The 15,836-nt window shown below is 32.8% G+C and overlaps 2 protein-coding genes across 3 annotated transcripts; both read right to left on the bottom strand.

Moving 5' to 3' along the window:
- Positions 1-1,607: 1,607 nt before the first annotated feature.
- Positions 1,608-2,471, bottom strand: LOC119662425 (guanine nucleotide exchange factor MSS4 homolog). 2 transcript variants are annotated; one of them, XM_038072039.1, is made up of 3 exons: positions 2,395-2,471; positions 2,191-2,327; positions 1,608-2,075 (listed from the first exon to the last, which is right to left on the bottom strand). In XM_038072039.1, the coding sequence occupies exons 2-3, from the start codon at positions 2,311-2,313 to the stop codon at positions 1,800-1,802; spliced, it is 399 nt and encodes a 132-aa protein (XP_037927967.1). In that variant the 5' UTR covers positions 2,314-2,327; positions 2,395-2,471; the 3' UTR covers positions 1,608-1,799. The 2 variants fall into 2 exon arrangements, with proteins under 2 accessions (XP_037927967.1, XP_037927966.1); XM_038072038.1 differs by lacking the exon at positions 2,395-2,471 and having other exon boundaries at positions 2,191-2,387.
- A 1,669-nt stretch (positions 2,472-4,140) lies between these two features.
- LOC119687721 (multidrug resistance-associated protein 7) lies at positions 4,141-14,077 on the bottom strand. Its single transcript, XM_038102144.1, has 14 exons — positions 13,214-14,077; positions 12,909-13,141; positions 12,401-12,848; positions 12,123-12,334; positions 10,900-11,406; positions 10,657-10,839; positions 10,264-10,381; positions 9,958-10,197; positions 9,114-9,256; positions 8,868-9,047; positions 6,680-7,057; positions 6,474-6,606; positions 5,576-6,412; positions 4,141-4,806 (listed from the first exon to the last, which is right to left on the bottom strand). The coding sequence occupies exons 1-14, from the start codon at positions 13,575-13,577 to the stop codon at positions 4,325-4,327; spliced, it is 4,458 nt and encodes a 1,485-aa protein (XP_037958072.1). The 5' UTR covers positions 13,578-14,077; the 3' UTR covers positions 4,141-4,324.
- Between the last annotated feature and the right edge of the window lie 1,759 nt (positions 14,078-15,836).

The raw sequence follows: 15,836 nt of genomic DNA on the forward strand, positions 1-15,836 counted from the left end.
GCTCAGGCTTTGCAGCCTAAACGCGATCCCTTAAGAAGTATCGATACCTGCTTTATAATCGACAAAAAGTTCGTGAGTGTTTGACAGTGATATGACAATGGTAGAGTGACCAGGAGAAAAGTCGTACTGATAAGACCCAATCAGTTAGTAAAAAAAGCCACACACCAGGCTTCAACCTTTCACACAGCATAGTTAAAAGAATCTTGTACGCGATAGGGATTAAGCTGATTCCGCGCAAATCGTCGGATTACCTTTTTTCAAAACACGACAAATGGTACTGATCATATTCTGTAGATAAGCTGATGCATGCACCCTATCAGCATATCGCCGTCGACCTTAAACAATTCCGCAGTTAGGCCATCTGCATCTGCCGCTTTGTTGTTCTTTAGTCACTGTATAGCAACACACATTTCGTTATGGCTACGTGGTGACATTTCAACACCATCATTTTCGATTTGGGACTCCGAGAGCATTTCTTCAATAAAAGAATTGATCATATCATCGCCAGATAGTAGCTTGAAGAAATGTTCCTTCCATACGTTCAGTACACTTTGTGTATCTGTAACCAGATTACCATTTTCGTCCTTACAGATTGATGCACCAGACTAAAAGCCTTGAGTCAGATTATTGACTTTTTGATAAAATTTACAGACATCCTGTTCCTGTTCCCTCACACCTCGATTTGCTTTCGCTCGCGCCTTTCTTATTCTCGTTTCCTTCGCCTGAATAGACGCCTCTCTATGTTTCTCATCTCCCGCGCCCGATTGTTCACGCACGGTTGTGCGTAGAGAATAACAGATATGTCCCCATTGTCTACCGGCATTATCTGGACCGCAGTTAAGTGGCAAAAACTTCGGCTGTCTCTTGTGATTGCAGCTTAACGACGTTAAGTTTTTTTTTTTGCACGGGAGTGTATGTTGTTGACGGTACTAAGCCTAATGCGTACCTTGACTGCGACAAAGTAGTGGTCTGAGTCGATATTTGAACCACGAAATGAACGTACGTCCAACACACTTGAAGCGTGCTTGCGTCCAGTGGCTTGCGGGACGTAGTTGGGATTGTAAGACCAAGATTTTAAAAAATCCTCGAATGAAAAAAAAACCGAATCCATTTTTTAAGAAGAGATTAAGTAGATACCTAAATACCAGATACCTAAAAATCGTATATCCCAAAGTATTAGTTTTAATAAATTAAAAACCCTGCACACAAGACCGTCATATATCGTAGTGCAGACATAGCCTAAACTACAATAATAATAACATATAAACGCGAGCAATCAGCTTCATTTATGTAAAGTTGTAAATTATAAGAATTTAACCCGTAAACTAATAAATATGCAATGAAGAGATAAAAGTGATGACGTCGTTCATATTGTCTTATTCTGCATTTTTTAAAAATATTCCAAGAATTTTTTACTACAGTCATAAAAATGGAATTAGAAGACAAAAGTGATGAGCTCAGCTTGTTTAGTCTGTGAGATTGTTTGTCGAAAATCTTTCAATAATCTCCTACTACTTCCCATTAATGAATCTATATTAAATCGTCTGAATTACGTTAACTGAATTATGGCTAGAAATATTTTTTTTCCTGTTTTTTTTTTTGTTTTTGCTTAAATATAGCAACACAATTTCAAGCAAATTTATTTTGAATATAAAAACGTACACTGTAAATTTAACGCATAAATTTTGTTCAGTTTTGCTTTTAGTTGTGTATAAAATAAATTTATAATACGTCAAGCGTTGTATGCACCTTAAAAGGCTTTCGGACCCGTAATTATTAGTAAAGCATAAGCAGTTTAGCTAAACTGATTTTATTGCAGCGACATCCGGTGGTGCATTCCCGTGCCGGACTCGCTTCAATGCAATATAGCATTTTTTATTTTCAATATCATGGTAGCCAACTGGACCCATATCACAGTCTGCGCATATCAAGTATTTTATAGTGTCCACTGTATTCGAGAAGCCAATATTCTCAAAATGAAACATATCATAAACAAGCCAAAAATGATGATGCTTTTCTGTTTCAATTGTTTTAATATCTTTGGCATGTTTCTGATGTACGAGCGGCAGTTCGAACTGGAAAGGGCGTTTTAGTACAGCGTTAACATGAAATTGAAAGAAAGTCAATTTTTTCATACAAACAACAGATAATACTTATTAATAAGAATATCATATAAATATGTAAACTTACTGTCTCTTCTACGTATTCACCTTGTTTTTCACGTAGCATTAATGAATTACAGAAAACGCACCGAACTTCATTTCTGTTTTTGTTGTCACTGATTTCTTCTTGCAGTACTGCATCGTCGCTCATTTTTCTTGCTAAATCTTATGTATAATGAATTTTCATACATTAATTATTTCATCAAACTCAAGCATCATCTATTTTATTTACATTAATATTTATAAAAACCTTTGGATATTATAATTGTTTTCAATTTGCAGGTGCCTTTTTGACAGCTGAAAAAAAATCTACAAAAAAATGTATGATGTATGAATGTCATTCGCAATAGTGTTCAAGTTTTTTAGCCGTAGTGTACACTGGACAAATTATGTGGAGGTAGGAAATTTTTTTTAACGATATTAATAAATCTAATTTCATACAAATATCAAATAACCTATTTAATAAACTTACTATAGTATACATTTAACAAAAATTTAACCAATTCATTTAATGTTGTATAAGCTTCCAAATACACTCTTTTTTTTTAATTTATTTATTTTCTTTATTGCGATTTGTCACTTAAGAAGAGACAATGAACAATATTTAAGAGTAAGTGACTAAATACTTAACCTTTTTGTGGGCTTAAATGGACTGTGCTCAGTAGCACATCTGTCCGTTGAAGTCGCCCACAGATTAAAGTTCCAGTGGCGTTTGTTTGCGGAGCCGTGTGAACATTCTTCCTTCTGTTATAATTCTACTTATAAAATGTTTAGGATGATATTGCATTCGATATTGCATTTTATGATTACTGGCTTGGCTTTTTATAACATTCTTAACTACGGGGATATAGAAGTCGCGGTGTAATTCATCTAGGAGCATTTGAGATTATTCTGAGGGTTTTTGATTAGAATCGTTGGATAATCTCTTTATTTGAAGATACAGCAGTTTCACAGAGTTTAATATCATAAGTCCAGATTGGTTTAAGTTTAGCTTTGTAGATAAGAAGTTTATTTACGATTGAGAGTTTTAACCTTTTGTTCAGTATCCAGTAGAGCTCCCGAAGTGAGATGCCAAGTACTTTTCTTTTTGTAAAAATATGATGCTTCCAAGTTAATTTTGTGTCAAAATCTAATGACTAATATCGTATTATTAGATCTCTAACGATACCTATGAACGGCGCTTATTCGGCTGTACATAAAGAGGATCTGGATCCAACACATGTGCTTATTTTTTTTTGTTTTAGATTTTAGATATTGGATCAATTAAAATAGAAACACCAACACTTATATGACTAATATCGTATTGTCAGATCTCTAACGATACCCACGAATGGCGCTTATTCAGTTGTACAGAAAGGGGATCTGGATTCAACATACGTGCTTATTTTTTCTGTTTTAGATTTTTGATATTAGATCAATTAAAATAGAAACATTAACACTTATATGACTAATATCGTATTGTTGTTCTCTAACGATACCCACGATGCTTATTCGATGCTTATTCGGCTGTATAGGGGATCTGGATCCAACATACGTGCTTTTTTTCTAATTTAGAGTTTGGATATCAGATCATTTTGTTTTAGATTTTGGATATTGGATCATTTTGTTTTAGATTTTGGATATTGGATCAATTAAAATAGAAACACCAACATTTACTATATAAGACTTATATCATATTGAAAAACTTTATTTTTCATATGTGGTTATATCCAGTTAAGTATTTAATAATTAACAAATATAGTTTATAATTAAAAAATTTAAAGTTGTACTTGACAAAATGAAAAAACTAAAATTAAAAAAAAAGCTCCTTAAAATATATTTAATGTTACATACGTAACATAGAAAAAAGCGTATATAAACATTTGTAATTATATATAATAAATAAATTTGTGATGGAACAAAAAGAAGATATCAAAAATTAATACAAAGATAAAATTTTGCATTGAATGAACTTTTTAAGCATTTTTACTATTTTGTCTAACAAATTTCGGTTTTATTTTATTAGCAGTCTCACAGCCTCGAAAGGATACATTTACTTTTAAATATTTTTTAATACATATATAATTATTTAAATACATTATATATAACAACTAAATTTGATATTTTTTTTTTGTTTTTGTCAAAAAGCTCTACTCTATTTTTAGTAACTAGAAATAATGATTTTATGCTTCACTTTCATAAAAGTCTGAAGGATTTATATACTGTGCTTGCAGCATTGCATGGAAAAGTGATTGTGCATTTTCTGCCAGTTGTTGTGGTGTTCCCTCCTCTTTTATCTCTCCATTTTCCATTACGATAATACGATCCATATTTTGAAGACCACTTAAACGATGCGCTATAAAGAGTACAGTTGAACTTTTAAAGGAATTTCGTAGTGATTGTTGCATTGCTATTTCAGAATCATCATCCAAATTAGAAGTGCCCTCATCGACGCACACAACTTTAGAGTTCTTAAGCAAAGCCCGTGCTAAGCACAGTAATTGTTTTTGCCCTGCAGATAAATTTATACCACCTTTATCCAAACATCCATCCAAACCACCCAACGATTGCACTAGTAATGTTGCGGCCGAACAATTTGCAAGTGCATGCCAAATTTCAGAATCATGAAACACATGTCTTGGATCCAAATTTTCACGCACGGTACCTTTAAAGTAATTGAATACAAACATTTATTACAATTTTTATTATTAATATATAAAGATAATAGTTTAAAATAAAATAAAAATATTAATAGTTTAGTAGTCAGGCAACAACTTTCCACCAATATACTGGAAGACGACACAGAAAAAACAATGTTTTCATCTACAAAAGATCTTAAGATACCGTCAAGAATATACTAATAAAAGAAATTCACTACATTTAAAAATAAAACAGTCACTTTTTTTCTTAACAAGTAACAGCAACATAGACCACAAGACTAGTAGTAGTAGTCTCTATGTTATTTTATGTGACATTCTATGCCGTGGGGGCTTAATATTACGGTGTTCAAAAACACGTGTATTAATACAACGCCTCAATCAACGCTCCATTGGGATTTCAAAAGAAATTTCCGTCGGCAGCAATAATAAAATGTGTGCAAACATAACTTCCACCTTGGTTTGGTGCGAGGTCTACCTACTAACCTCTGCTGATCTTTGGGTCACAGCACTCGGTACGCAACTCCACGCCGAATGATAAACAAACCTGAAATCATTCTTCCAGTGTAAATTTGGATATTAACCACGGTCACTACAAGTCCAAATTCAACTGGTCAGCACAACCGAAGCTGCGGGTCACTGACCCCTATAGTACCAGATTCATACCTTCGGTCGAGTGTCGCAAGTGCCGTATCACTTAATACCTTAATAGGTTTATCATATATAATATAATAAACTTATACACCTCAAAAAAACTTGCAAGAAAAGTGAACTCACCTTCGAATAAAAATGGTTCCTGTGGTATAACACCAACTCGATCACGTAAAGTACGTAGAGCTAGTGTTTTCAAATTGACGCAATCCAGTGTAATTTCACCTCCACTTAATGGTGCAACACGCATTAGTGCTGCGATAATTGACGTTTTTCCCGCACCTGTACGACCCACAATAGCGATACGTTCAAATGCTTCAGTCTTAAACGTAACATCGTGTATAGCCGTTGGCAAATGCTCACGATAACGTAAGCCTACATTTTTAAATGTAAGTGCACCTTGTGATGGCCAACCAAATGGTGGATCAGCACTGCCTTCTGCATTTTGTTCGCCCTCCAATTGTAAATATTCATTAACACGCTCTACTGCTATTAATTCCTGTTCAGTTTCGGCAATGCAATTCAAAACTCCACCCAACAAAACAGTTATCGAGAGTGCATACGATATAGCCAAACCAACCAAACCAGGATTTGTGGTATGAGCCGAGGTTATTGCGGCCAGCAAGCCAGCAGCACCAACTAATAAAGCACCTAGTAATTGCAGGCGCAAAGAAAGCCATGATTGTGCTGCAGCTGCAGTAAGTTGTGCCTTAATGCTTTCTTCCAGTTTGGCATGGAAATCTCTTTGGAAACGTGAACTAGCACGCATAGTGCGTACTGTTAACAATCCCTGCAAGGTTTCGGTGAAGTGTGTGTAGAGCGGTGATAAAGCATTGCTCGATAAACGTTTGATGTCGCGTGAAGCGTGACGATAACGATATTGTAAATTCAAATAGATAGGTACCATTGGTATGACAACCAAACAAAGCCACGGCATGGCATACAAACTGATAAACAGCGCACCTGCAAAGAATTTAATATTGTTAAGAACGTTTCATTTTACAGTAAAGCAGATAATAAATACCAGCTAACCCCACCACTTGTGCTAACAGTATGTTCATTATAAATGGCAATGAATCATCAACTGTGTATGTATCAGATGAGAAACGATTTAAAATACGCCCCACCGATGTGATATCAAAAAAGTTAAATTTAGCCTGCAAAATACATACATATACATATATTAATTTTTTTTAGCTTAAGTTTTACTTTCTTTTTTGTTTTACTTACAAATATGACTTTGTTTAATAGACGATCATGTATGAACTTGGCTGCTTTTATGCCCGCATAAGCAAATAGGAAAGCTCGACCCAATGTTAGTACAGAATTCGACAATGCCAACGCTGCAAAGATGCTCAAATAGTAAGTTGTTGAATGTGCTGTCAACATTGTGGCATTTATTGATACTTCCTTCACTGGAGTACGTAGACTTTCGCGCACTTTTATTGTCGTATCTGTCACCCAATGCGCTAACCACGCATCGGACATATTACGCGACAATTGCATGAGGATTACCAGAGAAATCACTGTCAGAACTAAAGGTGTAGTCACGGCTTTCCAATAACAAGAAAATACGGAAACTGATATGTTACCGTACCCTCGAGATTCCTGCAGAAATTATATAAAATAAATTATTACATATTTTTGGATTATTTAAACTATAGATCTGTAGTCTAGATCTATTAAAATAACTAATAAGTTACTAGATATAAATATTAAAGGGCATCCTAAACGATTTTTCAAACAAAAACACGAGATTTTCTCTAATAAACTAATTAAAAAAGAAGAATCTGGCTTGTTATTAATATGATAGCATGTGAATAACATTAAATATTCGATAGTCAACATAAAGAATCAATAATATGACATAAATTAGTTTTATAATCATTATCTCGAAAGATATAACTACACACAAATGACAACGATATAAATATCCGCAAGAGAAAGTTTGGCTAATTAAAATAATTATTTGAATTTTTCCAAAATGTATACAATATAGTCCTTTTGAAGAACGTCGAACCAGCAAACTGGACATGAAGACGGTAAACGTTCATTTCCCCCAGAATATGAAAGATAAATATTTTTTTTTTTAATTTTAACATCAAAACAGCAAATAGAAGGCGTGAATATTAGAAAGACATTAAAAAATCTTATATAAAAAGTAGACATAATCTGCTACTATACTAATAGATAGGATTAAAAATTAAACCAAAAGTCAAATAAAAAGGGAAGTTAAAAAGGAAAAGTGGAAAATATTTATACTTTCTGAGAAGAGTTCAGTCTTTTTCAATAAAAAATCTTAAAAATAATTTAAAAGAATTCAGTATATTTATTTACTTTTTCTTAAAAAAGACTCAACATCACACTGCAAGGCTTACGGCAGTTCTTTCTGGTCATTGGTGTATAGGAACCCACGCAAAGAAACTGCGCATTCCCCATAATCCTCACTGCATAATCCCCCCGCAGGAAAAAGAAGTCATAATACATTTTCTCTGTGGGGTCCAGAAGATATAGGTTCTTAGAAAGATACTTCTTTGATAGTTTATCAGACTGTTCATCGGTGAAGACGAAAGACCTATTAAATTATCTAAATTCGGCGGAATAGATTAAGTCTCTACTCTTCTATACTAGGGTTCTTTCGAAGAATGTGATAGCAAAACGGAATTTGCGAAAAATCGCTAATTGAAGTACATGGAAATTATCTAATGGCCTGCCACTGTAACCAACCAACATCACTGACATATAAATGAAAACCGTATCTGCAAATCGTCTTAAAAAGGAACATCTCCTACATATAAATGAAGACTTTTTTTTTAAATCGTCTAAAATAGGATATTTTATCGCCGACTATAGTAAATGTATGCACGTTAGAGAACTTAAAAATTAGAATGGGTTCCTGATTACAGAGAACAGTAGAGATGGTTATCTAGCTAAAGAAAAGCAAACATTCTCTAAATTTGTCGCGATTTATCTAAGCCACTTTATCGAAGTTAACAGGAAGGGGCGAAAAAAATAAGTTTGCCTAACAAAGAATATATATAAAAAGGTTCTTTCGCTAAGCAAAGCTAGACATACATATTTTATCTAATTACTTTACAGTAATTTATAAATTACAACACCAGTTTTAGAGTAACAAATCCCGAACTGTGTTAAAATGTATAATATGCCAAAATTATAAATTTTAAATCGTAAGGCTCTGCATAATACATCTATTGTGATCGCAGTAAATCTTAATCTTTAGTAATAATGATCGACGATTAAATTGAACACACTTAAGCAGAATAACCATGGAAATGCTTAGATACTAACTATTGTTACTAAAACAAGGCTTCGTATATTTAGAACTTTAACAATACTTAAGTAAATTACTTAACTCCAAACTAAATTATATAAATTATATTAATATTTTATAAATTACCTCAAGCATAATACTATCTAAGCTTTTCTTTTCATCTGAATTTTGTAATTCATCCAAATTGATAGAATTTCTTCTCAATTCATTTTCCGCATCCTCTTCATCAGATGCTTCCAAACTTAAATCAATACTCTCCGACATATATTCACTTAGACTTACTTTACCATTTTCAACGTGCAAAATCTTCAAAGAAGAAAAGTGATAAGATAATCTAAAGGAAATGAAACCATAGAAATGCACTTCACATACCTGATTTGCATGGAAGAATAATGACACACTACGTGTAATAATAATACGTGTTTTATCTTTTAATAAACTCAGTATACAATGTTTGATGATATGATGTGCTACATGTGCATCCACCGAAGCTAAAATGTCGTCAAACAGGTAAACTGTAATAAGAAATAAATATTAATACATAAATATATATATTTATAAATATGTTTTTACAATATATGGTTATAAAATAAAAAGCTAAAAATACTCTTATATACTAAGCTTGACACAAATACTAAAATAAATTAGAAGTTTTTACATTGCACGTCAAGCTCTGAGGTCCACCTGATTTGCCTGCTAGAACTTGGAGGAGGACAATTAAGGAAGACCTAAGAGAAGCCAATTATTCCTGGAATAATATCTGATAATATCTATCTATGCTTCACCGAGAGAAGAGGATAAGAGAAGAAGAGAATATAAATATGTTTCTAAATATGTTAAATACATTTCTACTACAAATTAACCCATCCTTCAACCCACTCGCACTTTTTAAAAATTCTCTTCCCTCTCACACAACTATTACTCTTATACATCCTAAACCATGTATTTTTTTATATTATCTGTAGCAACAACTATTACTACAAATGGAAATATTTATATAAATTTGTCAGAATTAATATCGTCGTCATTTTATAATAATGATTCTTTATATTCATCAGTTTCCCTCTATATCATATAATGCTTTTGTATGAAATGATTTCAAATAAAGGACTAAAGGACTATTCCCTAATATCAATAACTATTTAGTATAAATGCATATATAACCATGAATATAATCGCATTTAGATCGTTTCCAAGTAATAATAATTAAACTTACACTTTTTATCTTGATAAACTGCTCTAGCGAGTGCTACTCTTGCGCGCTGCCCACCAGATAATGTTCGCCCATTTTCACCAATGCCTACCAAATCACCACCGAGCGTCTCTAAGTCTTCAACTAGTGCACATGCAAAAAGCACAGATTTATACCATTGCTCATCAAACACTGCTCCCCACACTATATTATCACGTATTGTGCCACGCTGTAACCAAGGCGTCTGTGGTACATAACCAAATCCTGTAAATTTTAATTATATACAATTAAAATTAATTAATGTGAAGCTTCACTAACAATTAAATTTACCAGAAGTTAAATCATTTACACAGATTTCTCCATCAATACAATTAATTCCACCTATAATAGCTGATATCAAAGTACTCTTGCCACCGCCTACAGGACCTTCGATGCATATAAGTTCGTTCTGGATAAATCGTGAATTTAAAACATTATTATTTTGTGATATATATAATTGTTTGTCGCAATCAAATAATGTAATTTATAATATACAATCCTTTCTTTAAAAAAAAAGTAATTAATTGTTCAGTGGTTGAATGATATCTCTTACTTTTTATAAAATCGGAAGGATTCATATGTTTTTAATTACACTAAAAACTCAGAGATCAAAACGAGTTGAGTTCCGAGTTGCTAGTCTTGTTTTTTTTTCTCTATGTTTAATAATACTTTATATATATTCACCTTTTTTATATCTAAATTAACATTTTCCAAACGAAAACTCTCTTGCGCTTCAGTATTCAATTTAATTGAGTCCGGTTCAAAAGTTGCATTCTTCATTTGGAGGACAATAGGCTTTTCTTCAAGTTTCACGGGAGCAACTTTCATTATTGGATTATAATATGTGGAGAAATCAATGTTGGGTAACTGAAATATATATAAAAAAATACAATTTTTTTTTAAAAATTAAACTATTCAACTACTCACATCAATCAATTCCTGTACACGTTTTACAGATATCCAAGCTTCAATCAAACCATTAAGTACCCACGGAAAAGCATTGAGTGGCGCTATTAACATATTTAATAATGCGACACTTGTATACGTAGTGGAAGCAACTAATGGATTCCCCATTAATACAGAAACTCCAAAGGTTAGGAAACACATTAATACTGGTGTGGTTGCCCAGAAGTATACGCAAAGTGCATCCAAATATTTTCGCTTGGATAAATAATTGACCTCATCTTTACGTAGCAAACGTATCTTATCAATAAATATATCCTCCCAAGCATGCAATTTAATTTGTTTTGCGCCATGCATGGTTTCACTGGTAGCAGCCAAACGTGCATCCTTTGTGGTCATTAGACCTTGTGAATACAAGCCAATACGTTGAGCTAACCAACGATTAATGGGTATAAGCGCTGCAGCAAAAACTACGCCGGCTATGAAAGCAGCGCCTAATTGTGTGTATAATAGATATAATGTAGTAAAGAGCTATAAAAGAAAAACAATATTAATTATTATTATTTTAATTGTGTGATGTTAATTTAAATACAATTTAAAAATTCTATTATATGATTATTTGTATAAATAATTAAATAGTTTAGGTCGTTTATGCATTATCTTATTGATAGAAAAATATAACTACCATCCACTACTTTCACCAGGGCCCTAACAAGCACGTCTATTGCAAAGACAACAACAACATCCCTGATATAACTTCATTAAAGAAAAAGTTTATCAAAAATAGCATTCCAATATGAAATTCTACTACGTATTTGATGTTTTAAAATAAGACGATTCTTTGAACGGTTCTGTTCAATTTATCTATTTAATGTCTCGTCTTATTTTATTTTATGTTGTTGTTGTTGTAACCCGCTGAGACCTGCTTGTGTAGTCCTTTTAGGAAGTGTCCAACGGCACTAGGTCGTCGCTGGCGACGAGTGAGTCCGAGATGTACACACGGCCGTTTTTTTATTTTGTTTTTTTTATTTTATTTCAGTCCTTAGGAACTATAATCTAGTCTATTTTTCTAATGTCAACACCAAACTGTGTCTTAGAAGAAATCTAAGCCACAACATATTGTAAACATAAAATTAATTTGCCACTATCCTCACACAATCCTATAGAAACTCATTTAGAATGTGTGAGAAGTATAGGAAAAAAATGATAAGCTCATACACATTATTGATAGCATTGTTCAAACTTACTTGGAGTGGTATGCTCCAAAAGGAATGAAAACTGATGCAAGAATTCACAATGCGATCAGTATCAGTTGACATGAGATTTAAAATTTCTGGTCGCGAATCTTTGAGTCCGCGTGCTTCCAAAGCTTTGCGATATATTGCACTAACAACACCAATACGCATTTTCATACCAATTATGGACATGCGCCACCTAAAATGTGTGCCACAGAAAGCAGCTGCAAAGAGAAATTAAAAACTTTAAATAAAATAAATAATATATACATAATAAAACATAAACTCACATAGCATATTTGTAGCAAAAAGTCCAAAAGCATACAAATAGGGTGTAGCATTAACTTGCTCTTCATTTGTCACATTCTGCTGGCTTAACAGACCACCCAATAATAATGGACCAGCAAAACCGCTTGCATCTGCAATAAAACGCAAAATACCGATTGCATAAAATTCACGTCCAAAAGATTTATGCAATGCCCAGAACAACGTTTTTGTTCGTGAAATGCTAAGCTGTAGACTTTCACTTAGACGTGCGATATTCAGCGAATCAGGCAAATCGAATAAGTCTTCAATTTTCCTTAAGCTACCCGACACACCTTTAGTAATCAATGGATTTACCCAATTGAAAAATAAACGCCCCAAAATATTAGCTTCATCCTGTGCATGTCCCAAATGTGCTTCATTGAAATCAAATTGAAAGTATGTATAGCGATTGGCGAGCAGTGCTTCATGTTCCTGAATATAATTTTATATGCATTTTTTTTTTTTTTTCAATTCACAAAATTAGTTACTTACGGAATCCCGTGTAAATTGTGGTGGAGTGAATGTGGCGTTACCTTTTGGTAAAAGTGTCAAAGCATAGAGTATATCAAATATTAACGTAGTTAAACTCCAAGGCCACCAATCATAATTTAAACTTGTACGCAACCAAATAGCATCCAAAACAAAGATCGACAGCCAAAGTACATTCATATACAGCGGACCACGATGACTTAATATACCAAATTTACGCACTGCCAGCAGATAGCCTGCAATATTGAGAGGAAAAATGTGTAGAATTTTATTTGGCGTTTAATAATCTCTAACATTTCGACACTTACCAGCATGTACAATCCACATAAGGCATTCCGCGCACACAATAAGCACATCAACAGCTGTTACTGGCACGCCATAATGATGAAATACGAATATCTTACACACTGGCAGCAGTGCTAGTACAACAGTGATGACTATGCGTGCATATATTAAACGCAATTGTAGTGGATTCCTTGTCACCATACGCACAAATGCGCCAAAATTATATGCCGAAATTGCTGCAAATATTGCGTACACAGGAAATTGGAGCACAATTTCCTGGAAGCACGGCAGTAAATCATTTGAACTGTTGGAAAATGGCTTGATGCCAGTTGGACAGAATTCCGTCCAATTCCACTGGTAATACATATCTATAATACTGTTGCTCATACTCAAAACGCTAGGCTCTGTTGACGACTGCAACGTCGCCGCAACCAAATACCAAATATCAACAAATTAATTCAATTAACAAAGCGCGAATCTTTTTCTCTTTTTGCTTTCGTTTTTCTTCTTCTTTTTTTTTTATTGCAAAACACTGTTGTGAAATTCTTAATACGCACAACGAAGAATTTAATTTTTGTTGTTTTTTTGTTGTAATTTACATGTTTTAACAATTATATATATAATCCCTATCAGACAGCATATAATTATTTTTTCGTCTAAATGCATTGCTCCGATAAGCCGGCTTACGTAGATTGCTCAGTTCAAATTATTACATGTAAGTACCGCGCATACATCTGAGACTTACATATTATGCGGAAACATATTTAAATTTTCAATTTAGTATCAGTTCTTTGAATCTCATTCGTTGCTTATGTATTATTATGACTAATTACTATAAAAAACAATTTTATTGCTAGAAACTAATTTATTACTGAAATGCGATTGGAAATGCTATTATTAGTGCAACAACAAAAACAGCTGATAAAATTCTTAATTTATCTCTAACATTTTTAGTGTTGAAAAATGTAAATATTTTGAAATTATAATCAAATATTTTCGTGACAATTCAGAAATTTAGACCGAACTCCTTGTTTATCAAAACGAATAATACCCAATTCTAGCAGAAACCTCTGATTTAATGATGTTTATTTCAATTGGATTACGACTAAGTGCATCTATATGTTCATCCTTTCTGCACGTCGATGTTCGACTTGAAACTCAAAGTCTTGTAGATAAAAAATCCATTGGGCTACTTCTCGAGGTATATCTGTTTTCTTCATAGTGTGCGTGTGTCCTGGTTGAGCACCCAAATGTAAAAGACAAGCTCCAATTATATACACGACCTTACTCTTTAACTGCCTACTGCCGACTGCTGACTACTGACTTCACTACCACTACCATTACTGCTTGACTATAAAACTGCTTGACCGACTTTTACTTGACTGCTGATCTTAACCACTGCTACTGCTTGACTATATTATATAACTGCTTAACATGCTTACATATATATATATTTGCATCGCACATATGTCCAAAATAGTATAAAACACTGAGACCAACTACTTCTAAGAGAAAACTTTTCAATGCTTGCTTTTTTTGTTGCTGTATATCTTTAGTATACATAACTTTTTCTGTCAATAATTTTTTTGTACTATTATGTTTTTAATTCCAGCTACGTATGCCTAACCAAAAACGATCTGCTCTACAGCTTATACAATTTCACATATCGATGGTTGTAATAAGAGTATATACACAATCTAGCTCAAAATACATTGAGGCTGAATTATATCATGTTTCCAATTGTCTCATTTACAGTATGTTTTCATTGTTTTCGTTAGGCCAGTTAACTTATTTAAGGTTGCCAATAGTGCATTCGCACTATCTCACTATCTCTCATTTATATATCAATTACATCAATTAATAAAAACGAAGATTTTATTAAATACTTACTTTCTCAGTACGGTTATGTACAGCTCAACTGTTGTTTGTTTACATTATACATATGAAACATATGTGGCGAACACATTAACCAGCGCAACGCCATCTGGTGTGATGTAAAAACCAAAGTATAACTTAATGGTCCAGTGTCCACTGGTATTTAGCGAGTTTTCTCAAAAGCAAAAGAAAAAATCACATAATTACGTGTAAAATAATAAATGCTTGCAAAATAATAAACATTTACAACAAACATTTCAAAGTGCTTTAATAATTAATAAAGTGGTAATACAGAAGCACCACACATATAACACATATTTCAAATTTTAGTAATTTTCCTTGTGCATTTCGTATTTTTCGACTCAAATGAATTGGTTTATTGATAATAAGCTCATTTATATAGGAACGCACTTTGTATAGTGAATCATACTTTAGTATGATACATAATAGAGTAACACCACGTTTACATTGTGCGATTAAAAGAAGTTTAAAGCAATAATAGAGATTAAAGTATTAATCTCGTATTTAAGCTCAGATTTCCCATACAAAATTAATTTCCTTTTGATTATTTTTTTATCTCCATAGAAATAGTAATTATTTTTCTGTGCAACTCTTCAAATAGGTTTATATCCTAAATTTTTTTAACATCTTAGAAGAAGTTAAAAAGAAATGTCAAAATCTATTCAAAATAAACTTTGAAAATTTGAAAATGCTGAAGTGAGTAAAATTTTGATAAATTTGTTTAATTATAGTTTTGTAATTATGTACTAA

Source organism: Teleopsis dalmanni, chromosome X (genome assembly GCF_002237135.1).
Source record: "Teleopsis dalmanni isolate 2A chromosome X, ASM223713v2, whole genome shotgun sequence".
NCBI classification, from domain to species: domain Eukaryota; kingdom Metazoa; phylum Arthropoda; class Insecta; order Diptera; family Diopsidae; genus Teleopsis; species Teleopsis dalmanni.

Bases quoted from the DNA above. Each gene is read 5' to 3' on its own strand.
- LOC119662425 (XM_038072039.1), bottom strand. From the start codon at position 2,313: ATGAGCGACGATGCAGTACTGCAAGAAGAAATCAGTGACAACAAAAAC. The intron at 2,076-2,190 runs GTAAGTTTACAT...CGCCCTTTCCAG, and splicing joins GTGAATACGTAGAAGAGACA to TTCGAACTGCCGCTCGTACA.
- LOC119687721 (XM_038102144.1), bottom strand. From the start codon at position 13,577: ATGAGCAACAGTATTATAGATATGTATTACCAGTGGAATTGGACGGAA. The intron at 9,257-9,957 runs GTAAGTTTAATT...TTCTTATTACAG, and splicing joins AGTTTATCAAGATAAAAAGT to TTTACCTGTTTGACGACATT. The intron at 6,413-6,473 runs GTATTTATTATC...AATTCTTTGCAG, and splicing joins ACAAGTGGTGGGGTTAGCTG to GTGCGCTGTTTATCAGTTTG.